Raw genomic sequence first — 21,953 nt, forward strand, 5'->3', positions numbered from 1 at the left:
GCATCGGCTTACTAATTCGAGGGACCGATGAATTATTCACTGTGCCATTAACTCTGGGGCCCTCTCAGCCTCACCTCTCTTTCCCTTGCTCCGGACCCTCGGATCTCAGCCCACCCAAGCTCTGTGGTCCCCATTGTGTGGGGAGCTCCTTGGCAAAGAGATGCTGGCAGGACTGGAATTTTGCCTGCTGTTGGCAGTCACCCTGATGAGTCCAGGCCCCAGGGTCCATGGCATGAAAGGTAGGCACCCCAGGCATGGCTAGGGATCAGGGGTGTGGGGGTGAAACATGAGCAGGTGGCAGCTGGGTCTCAGGAGGTTTCAGGAGGCTCTTAGAGGGGCAATCCCCTGAGTAGAGGATGTGTTTGCATCTGGGATGGCAGAAAACGGTGGAGCACCTGCTATGTGCAGGATGCTTTATCTGCATGATTGCATTTCATCTTTACAACCAGCCATCAAATAGCTATTAGACTTCCATTTTACAGATGAGAAAGCTGAGGACTCCTGATGTGAGACAACCTGTGACCAAAGTTGGGGGCTTACCAAGGATGAAGGGAAGGCCTCTCTGCCTACCCCCATCCCACCTGGGAAGTCTCCTCCCCTTTCCACAGAGCACATCAGGCTCATCCTTCGAGCTCAGAGCAAACGCCACTTTCTCCATGCATCCTTCCACATCCTTCCATCAGCATCTGATGCTCCCTCCAGGAGCCCCTCCAGGGGCTCTCTGGACCCTTGGCCTGCCCCACATGTGCCTTGGGGGGCTTTTGGCTGGTCTGATCTTCCTTGCAAGGGGTGTGCGTGCCTGGGGGTGCTCCGCCAATAGTCCTGAGTGTCTCATTCCGCTCAGCCTGCAGCAGGGACATGGCAGGCAATGTGCCTGGTCATTGCTTGGCCACTGTTGGGCATGCCAGCATGCAGCCCATTCCTGGGTAGTAGGAGGAGCTGTCTGGCTGTTCTTATTTTGCAGGCCGTGGGTGATACCAGGGACTAGGGACAGAAGTCCTGAATGGGCCCTGGTAGACAAGGCCTCCAGGTACATGTGCCAGTGCCTGGTCTACAGCAGTTGTACCTTTCCCTGCCTGTGGGCATGCCTGATGGCAATACAGGGACAGGCATTAGACACTGTCCCTGTACCCTCTTGCCACCAAGGTCGGACATTGTTCCTTCCCTGGGCTGCCCCCGGGGCCAGGCAGGGAGCTGCTAAGACCACCTTGCCCAGCCTTTACCACATCAGGGCTCACAGTCATCCAGTGAGGATGGCTCACCAACCCATTTCACAGGTGTATGACTGAGGCTGGGGGTGGGGTTCGGACAATGATGGCACCTCCGGGCCTTCATCTGCTGTTTCTTCCCCTGATCATCTCTAACTGCCTAACCCTCCTCATTCTCCACTTAAATAAGACTGCCTCCATGAATTTGTGTTTGTTTGTTTAGTTTATTTGGAAGGCAGTGTCAGAAAGGGAGGGCGAGAGAGACAGAGATATCTTCCACCAGCTACTTTCACCCCCGAGTGGCCACAACAGAGGCAGCTGGGCCAGGCCAAAGTCAGGAGACAGGAGCTTCTTCTGGGTCTCCCATATAGGTGCAGGGACCCAAGGACTCAGGCCACCATCTGCTGCTTTCCCAGGCCATTAGCAGGGAACTGCATTGGAAGTGGAGCAACCAGGACTCAAACTGGTGCCCATATGGGATGAGGTACTGCAAGTGGCAGCACAGAGCAGAAATCAAGATGAAGCACAGGTCATGTCGAACTAGGCTCTTACACTGACTGGTCTGCATAAGCCAGGGATACTAGGCCACAGCATCAAAGGCAAAGGCTGAGACTGGTGAGGGGCTAAGCCAACTGGGTCAGAGCAAACACTGGCACATGCATAATCTAGGGCTGGGAATAGGCCCGGTTGGGGAGCTGTGAGAGTACACCCTTGCTGGGTTGAGGTTCCCACGGGAGAGTGCGGGGCCCAGAGTGGGGGCTGCATTCTGATCTGGATATGGCTGCAATCTCTCTTGGCACAAGTGTAAACTGGGGCTGGGCACACCTAACCAGGCCAGCACCATCTGGTGCTCTGGAGAACCTAGATAGATGTAGGACGGACTAGGCTGGGCTACTGCACCTACTGAGCCATGTGTGAGTCATGTCTGGGTATGGATGAGCCTTGGTAGGACTACAGATGACTGGATGATTGAAGGCCAGCAAGGAAAGGCCACTGTTCCTACCAGGACAGGAGGGTGTCTAAATAGGGTGGGCCCATGGACCCACTGGTATGAGTGAAATCTGGTGTTAGGAGAGGTTCTGATGGAGGAGCCTGGACCACTTCTCTGGCAGGACACAGTCCTTGCAGGTAAGCACAAGAAGCATGATAGGAAACAGCCCAGAACTGGTCATGGGAAGTTTCCTACTGACATACATTTGGAATGGGTCAGGAGTAGATCAGGCTGAACCAGTTCACATCACCCACTGGCGAATCCGAGCACCAGAACAGAGTGTGGGTCGGGCCAGGTTCAGTTGTGACACAAACCAGTGCACATTACAGAATGCCAAGGTGAGGTTGCCTGTACCAGATGTGACTGCAGCGCCCAACCAGCACACGTGAGAACCAAGGAAAAAGAGGAAAAGCTGGCAAGGAGAATGTGGGCTCCTCTGCTGGACAACCACTCCCACTGGAGAGCATGAGCTGGGATGGGGGCAGACTGGACCAGGCAGGGCTACAACACCTGTGGGCCTCATGTGAGCTAGATCAGGGAAAAGACAGGCTGGGCTGACTGTTCCTACTGGTGCAAGCAAAAATTAGAGTAGATGAGGGTTGGTTGGGCTTAGCTGCAGCATCAGCTGGCAGAGGCTGGCACTGGGGGCTAACTATGTCAAGTTACACTGCAGAACCACCTGGAGAGTGCATAATCCAGGAGTGGGAGTGGCCTAGAAGGGAGATAGTGGGCTCCTCCCTCTTGGGTTACCACTCCCACTGGAGGGCATGAAAACCAGGACAGGGGTGGCTAGACAGAAAGGCACCTGCCAGTATGTGCATGGGCTGGAGAGTCGGTCTAGTTGGGTTGAAGCCTACTTCAATGCCCATTGACATGCACGAAAGTTAAATGGGATGTGGGACAGACTGAACAAGCTTACGTTGTGTCAGAAAGCATAGGCACTTGCTGCCTCAAGCTCCCACGGGTGAGCATTGAAAGAAGAGTGCCTAGGGCCTGGCGCAGTGGCCTAGCGGCTAAAGTCCTTGCTTTGAACGCTCCGGGATCCCATATGAACACTGGTTCTATCCCAGCAGCCTCACTTCCCATCCAGCTCCCTTCTTGTGGCCTGGGAAAGCAGTCCAGGAAGGCCCAAAGCTTTGGGACCCTGCACCTGCATGGGAGACCTGGAAGAGGTCCCTGGATCCTGACTTCAGATTGGCACAGCACTGGCCGATGCGCTCACTTGGGGAGTGAATCATCGGACGGAAGATCTTCCTCTCTGTTTCTCCTCCTCTCTGTATATATCTGACTTAATAAATCTTTTTAAAAAAAATTATTTTGGGCCCGGCGCAGTGGCGCAGTGGTTAAGGTCCTCGCCTTGCACGCCCAGGATCCCATATGGGTGCCGGTTCTAATCCTGGCAGCCCCGCTTCCCTTCCAGCTCCCTGCCTGTGGCCTGGGAAAGCAGTCGAGGACAGCCCAAAGCTTTGGGACCCTGCACCCGCGTGGGAGACCCGGAAGAGGCTCCTGGCTTCGGATCGGCATAGCATCGGCCATTGTGCTCACTTGGGGAATGAATCATCGGACAGAAGATATTCCTCTCTGTCTCTCCTCTCTGTATATCTGCCTTTCTAATAAATAATAATAATAATAAAAGATTATTTTTTTATTGGAAAGTCAAATATATAGAGAGGAGAAGAGATAGATAGATCTTTTGTCTGATGATTCACTCCCCAAGTGACCACAATGACTGGAGCTGAGCCAATCTAAAGCTAGGAGCCAAGAGCCTCTTCCGGGTCTCCCACATGGGTGCAGGGTCCCAAAGCTTTGGGCTACCCCAAGCACAAGCAGGGAGCTGGATGGGAAGCGGAGCTGCCGGGATTAGAACCGGCACCTATATGTGATCCCGGTGCATTCAAAGCAAGGACTTTAGCCGCTAGGCCACTGCGCCGGGCCCTAGGCACTCTTCTTTCAATGCTCACCCGTGGGAGCTTGAGGCAGCAAGTGCCTATGCTTTCTGACACATTCCTGGCAGACCATGACAGCATCTTTGCTGGGTAGCTTGACCAGATAGATGTTCAGATAGACTCTGCTTAGTTCCTGCATAGGTGGAAGATTAGTCTGTTGAGTCACGGTGCTAGCCCCCAAAAGTTTATTTATCTGAAAAGCAAGGTTACAGAGAGAAAGAGGAAGGGAGAGACCAGAAAGAAAGAGAGAAAGGGAGCATGAGAGAGGTCTTCCATCTGCTGGTTTACCTCCCAGATGGCTGCAACGTCCAGAACTGGGCAAGGTTGAGGCCAGAAGCCAGAAGCTTCTTCCAGGTCTTCCATATGGATAGCAGAGACCCAAGGACTTGCTGTTTTTTCAGCACATTCATAGGGAGCTGAATCAGAACTGGAGTCGCTGGGACTAGAACTGATGCCCGTCTGGAATATTGGCACTGCAGGTAGAGGCCCAGTATGCTGAGCCACAGCCCGGAAACAAATGTCATTTGAAGGGATGGAGCTAAGTACTTGGGCTGTCTCCTCCCTTTTTGGCACTGCTTCTCTTGACAGAAAATTACTGTTGTAAGTTTCCTCCCATTGTTTCCTTTTAAAAATATAAGTGAATATGAGCTTCTAAGAATGTACTTTTAATATGGCATATCGACTGCACTTGTGGGGAGTGGCGTTTATTATGATTCCTTTTGCATCCCCCGTGCAGATGCTGAGCTGGAACACTGGCATTTATGTACATTGGGAGCCTGTCCCCAGCACCTCCTTTCTTGCTTGTTTTTCCCTCACCTCTATGTCACGTACTCTACATCTTAGTCACTTACCCGGTCTTGTCCATGCAGAGTGTCTACTATACAAGCACAGGTGTTTCTGCCTCTTTTGCATAGTGATGGTGCTCAGTGTTCATTGAATGAATGCAAAAATGCTTGAGGAACATTTGGAGAACAGGTAAATGCCGTTAGGGCCCTAGCCTGGACCCCCCTCATCGAACCCTGGATACCCAGACTTGCAACCGAGCTCACATCCAGGCCATACAATTAGAGACCACAGCTGCTTTCTCTCTGATGGCAGGTGTCAAGTGTGGAGGTGTGCTCTCAGCACCTTCTGGAAACTTCACCAGCCCCAACTTCCCCAGGCTGTACCCCTACAACACGGAGTGCAGCTGGCTGATCGTGGTGGCCGAGGGCTCATCTGTGCTGCTCACTTTCCACGCCTTTGACCTGGAGTACCACGACACCTGCGGCTTTGACTTCCTGGAGATCTACAACGGGGCCTCGGGAGACCAGGGCAACCTTCTGGGGAGGTTCTGCGGCCAGGTGCCCCCGCCACCCTTCACCTCCTCCTGGCACGTCATGTATATCGTCTTCCACTCGGACAAGCACGTGGCCAGTCGCGGGTTCTCCGCACACTACCAGAAAGGTCAGAAAGGACTTGGCGGTGGAGAGGCCGCCTCTGGGTGCAGGCGGGGGTAGGGGTTCAGGTGAGACCTGGAGAAAGGAGTTCTGCAGGGGCAGGTAGGTTGCTCTGAGCCCAGGTGTCCCTGCTCGCGGGCACTGTTTGTGGGTTTACAGCCACTGCTTCGTCACAAGTGGCCACATTTGTAACCTTGGATTCCACCTTCATGGGATGCCCCATACCTCCCTCCCTCCTGCAGCTGCTGAGTGTCCCCCTGTGCTCAGAATGGGACTAATCAGGCTGTTCATCCCTGTCCTTCTCACCTTCTCAAGGCATCAGGCGATAGCACATGACTCCACGGCCGTTATGTTGCTGCCACCTGCAGCCTCCCTCTTCCAAGGGCATGGGAGCAGCAGGTGCCTGAGGGTGTCTGTGCATGAAGCTGGCAACTCTGTCCCCACTAAAAGCCCTTTCCTCAGGTTATGGAAAGATGCAAGTAAGCGATCCATTTATTTTTTTTTAAGATTTATCTATTTTTATTGCAAAGTCAGATATACAGAAAGGAGGAGAGACAGAGAGGAAGATCTTCCATGCACTGATTTGCTCTCCAAATGGCCGCAATGGCCAGTGCTGCACCAATTTGAAGCCAGGAACCAGGAACTTCTTCCGGATCTCCCGTGCGGGTGCAGGGTCCCAAGGTCTTGGGCTGTCCTCAACTGCTTTCCCAGGCCACAAGCAGGAAGCTGGATGGTAAGCGTGGCAGCTGGGATTAGAACTGGCGTCCATATGGGATCCTGGCACATGCAAGGCAAAGACATAGTTTTCTCTTAGTATGTATTTTCTGTGAACTCTCTGAAGACCCCTCGTGGAGGGTGGGTCTGCTTCCACCAGGCTGGACCCTTGTCCCTCAGCCTGGCCCTGCCCACCTCTCTCCCTAACTCAGCCTCCTAGTCTACAGGCTTCTGTGCTCCCACCCTGTCTTCCTTCCTCCTTCCAAGGTCAAAGTCATGGCCTTCTTCAGGTCCGTCTATTGCACAGGCAGCTGCTGCAGAGTCCTCGGGGAGAATGGGGGACACCCATCCCCTGCAGTGTTCAGGCTCACAGGCTGGTCTGCTCAGTGCTTTGCAATTCCAGATCCTTCCATTTGCAGGTTAGGCATCAGGCTACTAGCTGTGTGTTTTCCAACATCTTCATAAATCAGAACAGCCTCTCATCAGTTGGAACTGCATGTTAATCCCTCTTCTACAAAGAAGTAAAGGGGCTCCTTCAGTGGCACAGGGTTTATTTAGTAAGTTCATATTTTTAACATTTACTTATAATACATCAGTCATGGAAAACACAGGTCAATGTTGACTTTTTACATGTTATGATGTTTAAACTGTGGGTGTTTCTCCCCCCCCCTTTTTTTTTTAAGAATAATCTTTTATTTGAAATGCAGTGACAGAGAGAGAAGACAGGTTTTTCACCTACTGGTTCAGTCCTCAAATAGCTAGGGCTGGGTCAGGAAGCAGCCAGAAAGCCAAAAATCCATCTGAATCTCCCACGTGAGTGGCAGGGCCCCGTGTCCTTGGGCCATCATTCGCTGCCTTCCTAGGCACTTATTACAGGGCCTGGATTAGAAGTGGAGGAGCCAGGACTTAGATGGGCACTCTGATATGGGACATCCCACATAGCGTCTTAGCTTGGTGAGCCACAGTGCCCTCTCCTGTGGGAGCCGTCTTTGAGTTGCATTAAACGCAACATGAATCCAACCTCAGTGTGCACCTGGTGTCTACAGCTGGCCCAGGAACCCGGGAAGGGCCTCACTGTCTAGATGCACCCTTTCATATCACTGACTACAAAGCTGGGATCAGGGCCCGGCACGGTAGCCTAGCAGCTAAAGTCCTCGCTTGCACGCACCAGGATCCCATATATGGGCACCAGTTCTAATCCTGGTAGCCCCACTTCCCATCCAGCTCCCTGTTTGTGGCTTGTGAAAGCAGTTGAGAACAGCCCAAAGCCTTGGGACCCTGCACTCCAGTAGGAGACCCGGGAGAAACTCCAGGCTCCTGGCTTCAGATCAGCCTAGCTTCAGCTGTTGCGGCCCCTAGGAGAGCAAATCAGTGCACGGAAGATCTTCCTCTCTGTATATCTGACTTTGCAATAAAAATAGATAAATCTGTAACAACAAAGAAACAAAAAACAAAAACAAGCTAAGATCAGAGAAGGTATGTGCCTTCCCAAGGTCACACAGCTGGGAGCACAGCTCCAGGAAACTGAGCCCTTAGACCTTGAGGGCAGTGCCCTGGTCACCTGTGGCATGGTGGTGACAGTAGCTCCAGGGCAAGGTGTTGGGTTTCCAGAAACGCCAGCGAGTGCTGGTGCTTGTCAGTGCCCACCACGTGGTGCATCACTCAGTTCCCAAGCCAGCATGGTAGAGCACATGCGTCTTGGACCAGAGAGCCAGGCTATGGACAGGCTTCTTTCTTCTGTTGAAAGGCAGAATTACAGAGAGGGAGATTCTTCATTTGCTGGCTCACTCCCCAAATGACTACATGATCAACACTAAGCAGAGAGAAGCAGGAGGAAACACAGAGCCTTTCCCAGTCTTGCATGTGGGTGTAGGGCCTCAAGAATTTGGGCCCATCATATACCCCTTTTCCAGGCACATTAGCAAGGAACTAGATCAGAAGTGGAGCAGCCAGGACTCAAACTGGCTCCCATATAGAATGCTGGCATCTCAGGCATTAGCTTTACACACTATTCCACAATACTGTCTCCTTATGGTTCTAATACCCCAATGAGGCTCAGAGAGGCTGGGCTGCTGTTCCAGGATCACACAGCTTTGAAAGGCAGAACCGAGGGGCTGCTAATGCTTGGACCTCAGGCCTCTCTCTACTTCATCTAATCTTTTCTCAGAGACGCGGTTTCCTCGTCTGCCGGGGCCGTTTGCTCACACTCTTCTGATTCCATGCCCCACTGGCTAGGTGCCAGGGTATGGTAAGCATCTCAAGGCCAAGTGCACAGGGGAGTCTGTCTGGGTTCAAGTCCACTTGCCCAGTCTCCAGTCAGGCAGCCACACTCCAGGCCCTGCCCTATCCCTTGGGCCTTGCTACTCCATGCTCCTGTGGCCACCAGTCTCTGACGACATTTCCTGACATCCCAGCAGGTCACCCTCCCACTCCCATCTCACTCTTGCCTGGGACTCTTGATGTTGGTGAGTGAACACCCCACTTCCCTACACCTGGGGTTGTCACTGGGGTGTTTCCTGCCAAGCACAGGGTCCCTGCGAAGGGTTCAGCGGCTGCCTTGACCACGCCTCTCTGTGCCTATGTGCCATCTTTGCTCCCCAGCCAGGGACCCCATTCTCCCACTCAAATCCCTGAGTTCCTTCCCTGTGCCGCTAATCATTAAGCTGTGCAATGGGGTGCAGGGGGTGGGAAGAATACAGCACAAGGGCCCTCTGGGTGGCCCAGGTGCTAGGAGTGGGCTAGATGCATGCTGTTCCTGGCCAAGGGGAAAGAGTTTGGTTCCTAGGGGAAGAGATTGATTGGGACACCAAGGTCAGCTCCCATGGCTCTCTTTACAGATGTGTGTGGTGGTGTCCTGACAGGCCTGTCAGGGGTCCTTACCAGCCCTGAGTACCCCAACAACTACCCCAACAGCGTGGAGTGCCACTGGGTGATCAGGGCTGCCGGTCCTGCCACCGTCAAGCTAGCCTTTGAGGACTTCCAGGTGGAGGGTAGTGAGGACTGCACCTATGACTATGTGGCTGTCCTAGGGGGGCCTGGGCCTGTCCATGGGCACCACTACTGTGGCAGCACCAGGCCCCCCACGCTGGTGTCGCTGGGCCATGAGCTACAGGTGGTCTTCAAGTCTGACTTCAACATTGGAGGCCGCGGTTTCAAAGCTTACTACTTCTCAGGTAGGTGGGATGGGGCTGTGGGGCTCGGTGCCTGGCCCTGCCTGTGTGCACATCAGCTCCCATCTGCCTGGTACAGTTTCCTGTACCCCCAGGACCTTGGGCTTTCTGCATCTCTCTGCCTGCCTGTGATGCACTAGCCCAGCCTCCCCTGTCTAGCCAATGCCAAGAGCAGAGGCAGGTGATGCCATCTCCTCTGAATTAATGCAGGTGTAAAGGAATAAATGAACAAACCCATGGGGGATGTATGGGCTAGTGGGGCAGGTATGTAAGGAGGCAGACTGTTGTAATCTGTGCTAACAGGAAGAATCATGGGTGATTTCCTGGAGGAGTAGGGAATTGAGGGGTGCTTCGAGGGAGTGGGCCGGAGGGGGAAGAAAGGAAGGGTGTTCCAGCAGAAGGAACTGCGTGTGCATATATGGAGGATAGAGAGTGTGGCAGTTGGTTGGCCAGTGCATCCTCCTTATCCTCACTGCCTTCTCCTATCCCTGCATCCCCCCAACATCAGGAGAGTGCCAGGAGGTGTTCGTGGCTGTGCGGGGCAACTTCTCCAGCCCTCAGTACCCTAGCTCCTACCCCAACAACATCCGGTGCCACTGGACTATCCGCCTGCCTCCTGGCTACCGAGTCAAGGTGTTTTTCCTGGACCTGGATTTGGAAGAACCCAACAGTCTGACCCGAACCTGTGACTTTGACCATCTGGCAGCCTTCGATGGGGCCAGTGAGGAGGCTCCCCTGATGGGGAGTTGGTGTGGCCACCATCTGCCGCCGCCCGTCACCTCCAGCTACAACCAGCTCCTGCTCCTGCTGCACACGGACCGAAGCACCGCCCGCAGGGGTTTTGCTGTGGCCTACATTGGAGGTCAGCGGGGGCCTGGGAGGGAGGATGGGGGTGGGGGAAAGAAGGAGCCAATCTGAGCTCCCTCCATCCCATCAGCCTGTTGTGATCTACACACGGTCCCTTTTCCGGTCCCTTCTCCAGTTGGTCATGCCAATGCAAGTGCCTGGGACCTTGGAGGCCACAACCAGATTTCCACTGTCACAGCTCCCTCCTCTTCCAGTTCTCAAGCCTGGGACTCCACATCTTCCTCAACTGCTCTTTGTGTTATGGGCCTCTGGCCTCTCTTGCCCCACAACTGATCTCTGATACCCAGGGCTAATACAGTTCATAGCCAACAGTTGGTCTCACCGGCGCGATAGCTACCAGTCCTGTTTGTATCATTTGGAAACACTGGCTCAACAAGTGGTGCTGGGTCTTTCTTTACACAGCAGGAAGTCTGGAGCTGGAAGGTGCTGTATCAGCCTGGGGCTCTACACGCGCTCCCCAGTTGGTATCTCATGGATTCTCTTAGCCTCACGGTTGCAACATGGCTGCCATAGCTGCCTGGTGTCTGTGTTCAATGCAAGAAGTGGGGCAGAAGAGGTGCCAGCCACAGAAGCATGCTTAGAAGCCTTCATGAGATGCTTTCTTTAAAAAAAAAAAAAAAAAAGATGGCAGATTTTTACAGAGAGAGCAGGAGAGATAGAAAGATCTTCCATCCATGGTTCACTCCCCAAATGGCCACAATACTCACAGCAGAGCTGATCTAAAAGCTGGGAGCCAGAAGCTTCTTCCGGGTGTCCCATGTGGGCTCAGGGGCCCCAAGGCCTTGAGTCATAAGAGGCTAGTACAGTGGGTGGATGGCTGTTTTCCCAGCTCTGAGCACTCTGATTTGATGTGGCAGCCAGGTGTGTGCACCGTCTCTCCTGTCTTCCCTGTGCCCTCCCCTGGGCCAGAGGTCCTCAATGCCTTCTGCCCAGCCAGGCACAGTTCCTCAGCATGCAAAGAAGAGGGAAGATGAGAGAGAGGCAAGAACTCGGTGGCAGTCTGCCAGGCAGCAAGCTACTGGCTGGGGTGCCCCTGACCTTGAGTAGTCCCGGGCCTCTGAATGATGGGCCATGGGCAGGGGAGTTGGGGCCTGGCTGGCACAAGCTGCTCTTGGACTCTTCCCTGACTCACTGGTCTACCCCGTTTCCTCTTGTCTTCCCATGTGTGAATGAGGTTGCCAATGCATATTTGAGGTGGGGCGGGAACGGGAGGAGACAGGGCCACAGAGCAGGATCTGAGCTGCCACCTCTCCACCCTCTGCACAGTGCTGTGGGAGCCTGGGTCAGATTTGGCGTGGAGGCTGGCTGCAGCCCAAGTGGTAGGCAGTCTCCTCCCTGCCCGCGGGAGGGCAGCTGCAGCATCCATCAGGGGTGACACACAGTTCAGCGCCACCGAGATCATCGCAGGAGACGGCGGGCCCATAAATCCCCAGCTGCCCAGACACCAGGGGCTGAAATATATGTCTGGACCATTTCCTGGAGAGGGGAAGGGAGTTCCAGGCCCCTGCCTGCCAGCCCTCTTCCTCTTTCCTCTGCCAGCCACTGCCTTCCTCCACGCCTGGAGCCCCCATGCACCACATACATCATACATGTACACACACATACAGCTCCAGGCGCTTGGAGTCCTGCACACTGACCTGGTTGGGAGGGTGCCCAGGGACATGGAGGGAGGGAAGGGGAGAGGACAGGGGGCTGCCAGATGTTGGGGAAGGAAACACCACACTTCAGATCCTTAAGGTCCCAAACCCCCAGCCTAATCACCTTTCTGAGCACTGCAGCTGGCCTTCATTCCTTCCACACTCACTGGGGTCCTGTCTCCCACCTAGGCCAGAGCAGCTCCTCCACCAAGGCAGTTGTATGGGTATTCCCCCCAACCCCTTTCTGTATCTGTAGCCCTTTAAATAGATCCTGCAAACCCAACACGGCAGCCTGGCAGCTGAAGTCCTCGCCTTCCATGTACCAGAATCCCATATGGGCGCCAGTTATAATCCTGGCAGCCCTGCTTCCTGTACAGCTCCCTGCCTGTGGCCTGAGAAACAGTCAAGGATGGCCCAGAGCCTTGGGACCCTGCACCCATGTGGGAAACCTGGAAGTGTGGCTTCTGGCTTTGGATTGGCACAGCTCTGTCCACTGCAGCTGCTTGGGGGACAAAAGATCTTCCTCTGTCTCTTCTCCTCTCTATATATCTGACTTTGCAATAAAAATAAATAATTAAAAAAATGAATAAATAGAGCCTGCACCTAGTAGGCCAGCCCTGGATGTCTGCTACGTGATGGAATGAAGCACCTGCTGCAAGGCCTCCCGCTCTCCCTCTGTTCCAGTGGTGCCCATGAATGTGAGCTGCTCCCGCACGGACTTCCAGATCCTCATCTCAGCACAGGCACTGGCCCCACTGGAACGCACCAAGGTCTATCTGGGCAGCCGCAACTGTGCTGCCCAGGAGGTAGGCAACAGCTTCAGGATCCAGGCCCGCTTTGACACCTGCGGTACTGAGTCCCAGGTAGGTGGCCAGGGCATGAGGGAGGGGCAGATCTGACCCCCACTGACCAGGGGCAGTGCCATGGCAGAGAATTCTGCTTCTCCTGGCTCAGATGATGCAACTGGCCCGGCTGTAGCACTCAGTCCCTCCTGGCTTTGCCATCACACACTTGCTCAGGGTCCCTACAGAACCAAGGTGCATAGACAAGACGGGTCCTGCCCATCGGCTCAGCCCTCCCCACCCCTGGAGGCTGCGCCAGCCACATGAGCCAAGCCCCTGCCAGGTTCTTTACCATCACCCTCCTTTCTGGGAGAGCCTCACCCCTTCCCATACAGAACGGGGGAGCCCTAAGCTCTGCTGTGACTCTCTCCAAATCCACTGGGACTCTACAAACAAAAGAGCTTTTCAGGAGTCTGAGGCAACGCAAGACACCTCCAAACTAATGTTTTCTACCTGCCTTGTGTAGATATGGTGAGCCAAGTGTGGGGCCCAGGCCCTCTGAGCAAACTCACAGGGACAGGTCTAGTAGAGGATGGGAGAGAGAACAGCCATGTCTGTTTTGAGTGACACCCCTTTCTTGGATTATGGGGTGCAACCCAGCTTGGCAGAAAACCTGTGCTTTCTGGCAAACTGCCCACGGCCTACCCCAGCACCACCTCTTAACTCCAGGAACAGAGAAAGGGGGAGGAAACTCCTCCAGTGCTGTTGTTTCAGCTCCTGACACACGATGGCGCTGTTGAAGACTAGTCCTGTGCATCCTGGTGGCTACTTGCCCACCTAGGTGGCAATACCCTGTGGATCAGATCTCTATGCTATCAGAGGGCAGCTCGACCCAGTGCTCGGAGAGAGGCTGGAGACTGAGGGCCAGTCTCTCTTCATGTTAAATGTCCTGTGCTCCTTCCCTGACAAGCTGATTGAAGTTCCACGCCCTTGGGCACAAGGCAGTAGGAGAGGCGTGCCAGCCCCTGAGCCCAACTCTAACCCCTTGGGAATGTGACTTTCTGACCAGCAGCACCACATTTGGGTGGCCTTCAGTCCCTCTCTCATCAAAACCTCCAGTACCTTCCCCCTCCTCCCTTCTCTTCATTGTAGTGCACATTAACTTTAGGTCTGTCCCTGGGGCTGCCTTGCTTTGCCTCACCCCATACCGCTCCCCTCAAATCCGCAGAGGCCACAGACGGAGGCAGACAGGCCTGGGAGGCTCAGGGAGGCAGAGGAAGCCTAGAGCAGGAAGATTCCATAAGCCTCCTAACTGGGGACCCCCTCCCCCACCAGGCTCCCAGGCTCCCAGATGCCCACTGCTTTAGGAACCCCCGCCCCCAAATAGTGCCACCCCCAAGTAGGACCCTCCCACAGGACAAGCACAAGGTGGGTGTGCTGGAGAGGGTGTGTGGCCAGACCCCAGTCTCTCATGCCCACACGGTAGGGAGCGCAGCCAGCCCTGCACCAGGCCCTCCATGTCTCCCTCCTCAGCGGCTCTTCGCTGATACAGCCCTGGGTAGTCCTGGCTGGACTCAGCAGCAGGGCACCTCAGTGGGCGAGAAGACTGCAGAAGGCAGTAGCACACAATGTCAGGGACAAGCTGCTAACTGAGGGGCAAGAGATTGGCCTTCTCGACCTGGCTCAGGACAACGTCCTGCCCTTCTGGACCTCAGTAGGCCCCAGACAGTCCCCTTGGGGTCTTTGTTGCTAGGTTTGAGTGAGGCATGAGAACCACCAGCTCAGAAAGAGGTAGGCAGATCTGTGTGCTATGTCAACCTCTATGCCTCAGTGTCCTCATCTGTAAAATGGGAGTGTTAATTAGAGCGAGCTGTTGTGAGAAATAGGGATGCACTTAACACAGAGAGCTGAGACCAGCTACCTGTGAGCTGTCATCAGTGCCACTGCACTGACCCTGGTTCCTTGAAACCCGAACAGACGCTGGTCCACCAGGTCTGCCTTTGACTTGCAGAAGAAGGCCCCTTACGTAGATGGGGACAGCGGGCCTCCACATTGGGAAATGGAGTCAGAGGCAGAGCGAGGAGGGGAACCCAGACTCCTCCTTGGGGCCTTGTCCCATTGGCTCCGGGTCCCGCGGTGTGTCCAGGGTCATGGGGTCAGCCCCGGACCCTTCTGGTGCCAGCCAGTGCCCTGTGGCCCCGCAGCGGAGGAACAACACGGCTGTCATCGTGAGCGTGCTCTACATCGACTTCTCGGCCGCCGGGCATGAGGATGTGCATGAGTACGAGGTCCTCTGTGAGCCGCGGCGCAAGGAGGCAGCCGTCCACCTGCTGTCCGGCTCCCACTGGCTCGGCCCCTATGCCGCCACAGCAGAGCACCTGCAGGAGGCGCTACCTGGGGATGAAGTGGAAGTGCCCGAGGGCTCAGGGACCGTGGTGACCCAGGATACCAGTGACATCGTCTTTCTGGGCCTTTGCATCCTGGCCGGAGTCCTCATGGTCATTGCCATCGTGGTCCTGATGCTGTTGTGAGCAGGCAGGCTAGAGTCCAGGTATCTGGCATCTGTGCGTGGGTGGGTGGAGGCAGGCTGGGTACTCCCCCATAAGGGTGAGATGGGGTCTTGCTGACTTGTAGGGACCATTGGTGGGGTCTGTCCCTCGCAGAATTGTCGACTCCTCCCACCCCCCACCCAGCTCTGTTGTGTCCACAGGGGTGGCAGGAAGTCCAGCGGGAGTGGGAATGAGTAAAAGCTTTGTGTACCACGGTGTGCCGTTCATGTGCATGCAGTATTGGTGATGTGATTACTGTTAACCTCAGAGTTGTTCTGCTGTGCAAAAAACTCTCCTGCATAGGATCCCCATTTGCTTTCCTGTTCCAGGACTCCTTGCAGTGCGCCACCAACTCAGGGCACCCCACTTCTTTTCCCAGGTAACTGCCCACCCTCCCCCAGCCTTCATTAGCAAGGTCAATAGTATCCCTCCAGGGGGACCTCATACTTTTGAACTGACCCAAGAACCCTGAGGATTTTGTCTAAAGCAGTTCAGGAAGAGAAACAGGGGTGGGGTGAGGAGAGGAAACTCCTCCAGTGCTGTTGTTTCAGCTCCTGACACACGATGGCGCTGTTGAAGACTAGTCCTGTGCATCCTGGTGGCTACCTGCCCACCTAGGTGGCAATACCCTGTGGATCAGATCTCTATGCTATCACAGAGGGCAGCCCGACCCAGTGCTCGGAGAGAGGCTGGAGACTGAGGGCCAGTCTCTCTTCATGTTAAATGTCCTGTGCTCCTTCCCTGACAAGGGTGGCTGTATGAGAGTCAGTACACATGCATATGGACACATGTGGAAAAGCTGGGCCTCAATTTCTGCTCCCTAAGCTCCCCTGTGAGGGCCGCTTCCTGAGATCCCTGAGCTCTGGCTCTGTAACCAGCCAGCCTCGGCTCTCAGCAGCAGCGAGCTCAGACCAGACATTTGGTGAAGGTCACCTCATCTCCCTAGGCTCCGTCTTCTCACCTACAACAAGAAGCCAGGAGCTTCTTCTTGGTCTCCCACATGGGTGCAGGGTTTCAAGGCTTTGGGCCATTCTCGATTGCTTTCACAGGCCACAAGCAGGGAGCTGGATGGAAAGCAGAGCAACTGGGACATGAACCAGTGCCCGTGTGAGATCCTGTCACATGCAAGGCCATGAATTTAGCCACTAGTCTATCATGCTGGGCCCCAGAAAAATAAACCTTAAAAAAAAAAAATGAGCTGATGTGTATGACTACAGCCAGAACACAAAAGGATTCCAGAAAATTCCACAGGCCTGAGTTCATGTAAACATGCTGACCTTGGAACACAATCTCCAAGGTCAGCTTTACCACTGATTGGCTGCACAACCTTCAGGAAACACATTCCTTTGTGCAGTTGCAGTTTCCTGATCTGTAAAATGTGACCAATGTCATGGTCACCTGCAGCACCACCACCCCCTGTTCGAGCTCCTTCCTCCACTCTGACCATGTGGTGAGTCAGCTCACTTCTAATGTCACCTTTCGAGATGGGCATCAATGCCCCCAATTTACAGACAAACCAACGGAGGTTTCTGGGATGGCAAGTGCTGCGACTGAGGTCACACAGCAAGGCTCCAAGGAGACCATTTTTGCCTGAGCAGAGGCCACAAGCCTCTGTGCAGCATGCCAGGGCCATTTGGGATCCTAGGCCAGTGCCCTCACATGTGAGGCTGGGGTAGGCAGAGGATGGGGAAGGGGGCGGCATTTTCTTCGCAGAACACCCAGCTGCTGGTGCCAGCCCTCCAGGCCGCCAGCACATTGTTGGCTGGCTGGTGAGCAGTGAGAAATGACAGTCTTTAAGACACCACAGTGTCTGTTAGCAATGAGAGAGCTGAAATGATAGCTCTTGGCCCCTGCACCTGAGGGGGAGGCCTGGCAGCTGGGGTAGCCGCCCGCTTACCTGCTCACCTGCTGGCTTCCCTTCCCAGAGCCTGGGGACCACGGGAAGGCCGTGTGCCATGGGATGTGCTTGCACTCTGATGGAGGGATGGGGAAAGAGGTGCAGCTTTGAAATCAGCCTGTCACTGTCATTGTCATGTCACCTGTTATGGTGCTGAGGTCCCTAAGAGAGGCCCAGGTGGCCAGCACTGAGCTCAAGAAGCCCCCCTGAGGCTGCAGGTCAGGCAGAGCCAGCATCACTGCTGCCCCTTTCTTTAACTTTATGTGACCCCGAGAAGTGGCTTTACCTCTCTGAGCCTCAGTTTCTACATACTGGCTAGAAACACTCTCCCCTCAGATTATTAACAAGGATTAGGGCAGATTGCCCACAGGAGCATATGCCGGAAGGATTCAGGAGGCTCTTGGCAGAGCATCCTGGCCTGGGCACAGAAAGCAAGTCCCCACCCATCCCTGACAGGGTAGTCCTTCATTCTACGGGCCCCAGCCTCCAGCTTCCCTGGACCAAGGATGACTCACCCAGTCCTCTGTGACCTAGGCCTGGTCCCTTCACATGCTTCTCTGTGCAGGAGGCCCCCATCACATCACTTATATTAGCCACCCCTGCCCCCAGCCCTGCCTGCCCCATAGCCCCTGGGCCTGGCTTGATTTCCTTCCCAGCAGGTATCACATCTGAGATGACTCAGGTGAGTGTTTGCTGCTGTGCTTATTGATGTGTGAGTCTCTGCTCTGCAAGGCCAGCTCCAAGAAGTCATTCTTCATCTTGTCCATGCCTGCCACAGCTAGCACGCACAAGACTGTGGTTGGGTGGGAGCCTGGCTAGCTTGACAGATGGGTGGGTGGGTGAGTAGGGGGATGGACGAGTGTGTGGATGGAGGTATGGATGGATGGGTGGAAGATGAATGGATGGGTGGGTAGGTGGATGCATGAATGGATGGGTGGGTGGGTGGGGGGACGAGTGGATAGATGCATGTATGGGTGGTGGTATAGAAGGCTGGGTGAGTAGATGGATGACTGAGTGAGCGGATGGAAGTATGGAAGGATATGTGAGTGAGTAGATGGGTGAGTCAGTGGATGGATGGAGGTATGGATGAATCTGAGTGGGTTAAAAGATGGATGGACAGGTGGATGGATGAATGGATGGGATTAATGGATGTGGAAGGATAGATGGATGGGTGGGCGAATGGATAGGTGTGTGTGTGGATAGATGAGTGGGTGGGTGGATGGATGGATGGATGGATGGATGGATGGATGGATATGTGTGTGGGGGGATGAGTGGTAGTTGTGTGTGTGTGGATGGATGGATGCGTGCATGAGTGGGTGGACAGTTGTGTGAATGGACAGAAGGATGCTGTTTTTCCTTCTAAGAGAGGTGGAGAGGAAGTCCAACCCTGGCAACAGGTAGGTGAACAGACCCCAGACTTCAACTGAGCACATCCAAGGGGTCACCAAGAAAACAGCCAGTCACCCTCATTTGCATTTACAGCCATGACACACACCTAGGAGCCTGCTGCTATTCTGAGGATCTAAGCACTTTGCAGTAATTAGTTCATCTAATCTCTATGATAATGCGAGGAGGTTACTGTTAGGAGTCCCATTTCATGGGTGAAGAAACTGAGGCCTTGGGCTGAAAAGAAACTAACTGGGAGTCACAGCTAATAGCATCCATGGAGTGAAAGCTGATCCTGGGAAACCAGGCATCCATAGAGGCACCCACATTGTGAAAATCTCACAATCGGGAAACTGAGGCACAGAGGTACCTGTGAATTATCCACAGCCACGCTACTGGCCTGTTTCCCAACCCCCAGCTCCACTGCTTGTCCTCGGCCCAGGGTCCAGTACAGTGTGCATTTCCCAATGGCTGACCTGTGACACCCACACCCACGTGGAGGCTGTAAAGCCATTGTGGCTCCCATTTGGGCTCAGAGGAGCTCCAAGCTGCTGCTGCCCACTGCAGGTGTCTTGTTAGAGCTCAGAGCTGCTTCCAGTCATGGCTTCTGGGAATCTGTGGCTCCTCTTGTCTGCCTGAGGTGCTCATGCAAGGACAGGCACACACAATGTCAAGCCCAATTGAGCCGAGCACGCACAGCGTAGCACCCAAACTTCCCCACCCATCACTGAGGCCCTGATGAAAAACCATCAGGGCTCACAGTGCTCTGCTGGCTCAGGGAGAGGAGGGCCCCTTTGGAAAGACCACCCCAGCTCTCTCAGCACCCTAACCCCACTTCTCATCACCCACAGCCACCCTAGCCACAGCTCGATAATGCATTGTCTGGTGGCTCTCTGGATATCCCGTCCCTTTCCACAATTGGCAGAGATGGCACTACAGCGACAATGCACCTGCTGTAATCCTCAAACCCACTCTACCCACTTAGCAAGTGGGAAGGTTGAGGCTCAGGGACTCACTGAAGACCACCCAACTGGTCTGGAGAAGGAGCAGGTGACGGATGAGAACTTGGGTCCTGGAACTTCTTTCTGGAGCCTCTTTCCATGCAATTGCACGGGCCAGTCCCAGGGCCCACCACCAACTGGAAGGTACTTCAGGGGTAGTTGTTCATGCCAGGCCCTGAAATGGGTGGCAGTCGATTAGACAGCGGCACACAGAGGAGCTGGGGGAGACCTTTCCAAAATTCAACAGTGACACAAAGCAAGTGAGGGAGCCAGAATGCTGCCTGGGGCCCCGGGGTGCCTCCCTGCAAGAGAACATGTCACGGCAGGGCAGGGGAGGAAAGCAGAGGAAGGACATTTCAAAGTGGGGTGGGGGAGGCTGGGTGGCTGCAGAGGGCAGTTCAAAGCAGAACCAAGTTGACAAGGCAGCCTCAGTGCAGAGTGGGGAGGCCAGAAAGGAAGATAACTCTGGGCCAGGCCACACTGGGGAGAGATTCCCCACAGGACAGAGCCAAGGACTGGGAGAGCGTGCATAGCGACCAGTCCAGTATCTGGTCCCCACTTGATGTCCGCTCCACTCCTGAGAGAAGGGGTTCTCTGGAACATGAGCCCTCTGCACCGCCTCGTTGGCTGGAGCCCAGGGAGACAGATCTGCTCTGAGGTGGCCCCTAGCAGCCAGAGTCATGCCCAGGGCACCTGACTCCCTCCTGGAGAAGCGAAGAGGGCTGAGTTTCTGCCTGTTCACAGGAAGGGGTGATTAGGACCTCCCAGCTCTTGGAACTCCCCTGGCAACTCTTGTCTTTGAAATTAAACACAAACAACCCCCACAGAGAGCAACTGCTCCCCTCACCCCCCACCTCTGCACCAGAGCTCCAGGTAAACCTGAACTCCTGGGGCAGACACACCTTTTGGCTCCCATCCAGGAGAGGGAGGGAAGCTGAACTGGGGCCCAAACACCTACCTAAGGTTTGCAAGGTGCTTTTCTCCAGAAAGCCTGTGCTTGGCGTAAGTGTGTAGTGCCAGCTGTATACATAAAATAGGATCTGGCAAGGTTTTGTTTGTTGCTATTTTATTTATTTGAAAGATAGAGCAAGCTAGAGAGGGAGAGATCTCTTCCATCTGCTGGTTCACTTCCTCAAATATTTTTCAGTAGTTGGGGCTAGGCCACAATGCCAGGGGCCCAAAACTCCACCCAGGGCTCCTGCATGGAGAGCAGAGAGCCAAGCCCTTGGGTGATGACTTGCTGCCTCCCAGGACGTGTGTGAGCAGGAAACCCTCTGGGGACTCCGAGACAGTCCAGTGCAAGCTGTGGGCATTCCCACAACGCCCACTCCTGGCAGTGTTTTGGAGCCCAGCCATGTGCCAGCTGGCTATCTTGGCCAACGTCCCAGCTGTGAGACTTTGGCTACTAGGCTATTCTCTTCTTCCTCTGCATTTTGCAATGGGGGCACCGAGTGGCCAAGTGACATGTTGGCCAAGTGACAGCGGCCTCCCATGTTGCGAATCCACCAGCATCTTCCCCAGCTCACTGGAGAGGTTTTGTGCACATTTTTTCCCTCTGAGGCCTGTGCCCCAGCACCTGTGGGAGTCATACAGAGCACACACTGCCAGGCCACGCTCCTCTCTGACCTTGTCCCTGCCCTGGCAAAGTGAGGGAGCCTACAGGTGCCAGGCCCGGCGGGGAGGTGGACGGAGGCTGGGGTGGGAGGCAGCCAGGGAGCTTCTGAGATCAGCCCTGCCCTTTCTTTCCTGGCCCTGTAGCTCCTCGGCAATTGGCACTCACTGCCAGATGTGTCAGGTTGGTGAGACCCCCTCTTTGATAAGGCTCCCCATTCCTACAATCCCTGCCATGAAAACATAATGGCCTGTGTCGGAGTGAAGGCCAGGAGGGCTTCATTGGGTGCCTCATCGGGTGCCCTGGGTTGCCCCACAGTCGCACTGGGGAGGGGAGTTGAGATACAGGTGTGCTGGACCCCCTAGTTCAGCATGGCCCTCAAGAGTCTCACCAAGATCCACCCAGCCCCCTTGCAGGTCTGGCAGAGGCACCCAGCCTCCGGAAGTGGGAAAGAAGCAAGGGCAGGCCTTACCGCAGTGCTGGGGTGCTGGTGGGGTGCAAGATCATGTTCCTAGAGCTGAAACCAGGGCTGAACTTGACACTGGCCAGAGCCAGTCTAAGGCTTATTTTATTTCATTTAAGATGAAAGGCAGTTATAGGGAAGATGGGGGCAAGGGGAGAAAGAGAGAGAGAGAGAGAGAGAGAGAGAGATCTAGCCACATATTCACTCCCTCAAATGGTCATAATGGCTGGAGCTGGGCCAGGTCAAAACCAGGATCCAGGGTGAGGGTGATAGGGTTCATATGGGTCTTCC

The 21,953-nt window shown here is 54.7% G+C and overlaps 1 protein-coding gene across 1 annotated transcript; it reads left to right on the plus strand.

Annotated features, from left to right (window-relative positions):
• The first annotated feature begins 160 nt into the window (after nt 1-160).
• On the plus strand, nt 161-15,285 carry CDCP2 (CUB domain containing protein 2). The gene is made up of 6 exons (XM_040978658.1): nt 161-239; nt 5,244-5,591; nt 9,136-9,471; nt 9,977-10,330; nt 12,657-12,835; nt 14,959-15,285. The coding sequence occupies exons 1-6, from the start codon at nt 161-163 to the stop codon at nt 15,283-15,285; spliced, it is 1,623 nt and encodes a 540-aa protein (XP_040834592.1).
• The last annotated feature ends 6,668 nt before the right edge of the window (nt 15,286-21,953 follow it).

Source organism: Ochotona curzoniae, unplaced genomic scaffold, assembly GCF_017591425.1.
Source record: "Ochotona curzoniae isolate NIBS_2020 unplaced genomic scaffold, NIBS_Ocur_1.0 contig_291, whole genome shotgun sequence".
NCBI classification, from domain to species: Eukaryota; Metazoa; Chordata; class Mammalia; order Lagomorpha; family Ochotonidae; genus Ochotona; species Ochotona curzoniae.

Coding starts and splice junctions, on each gene's coding strand:
- CDCP2 (XM_040978658.1), top strand. CDS start 161: ATGCTGGCAGGACTGGAATTTTGCCTGCTGTTGGCAGTCACCCTGATG. Junction 5,592..9,135: donor CTCCGCACACTACCAGAAAG/GTCAGAAAGGAC, acceptor CTCTCTTTACAG/ATGTGTGTGGTGGTGTCCTG. Junction 9,472..9,976: donor CAAAGCTTACTACTTCTCAG/GTAGGTGGGATG, acceptor CCCCAACATCAG/GAGAGTGCCAGGAGGTGTTC.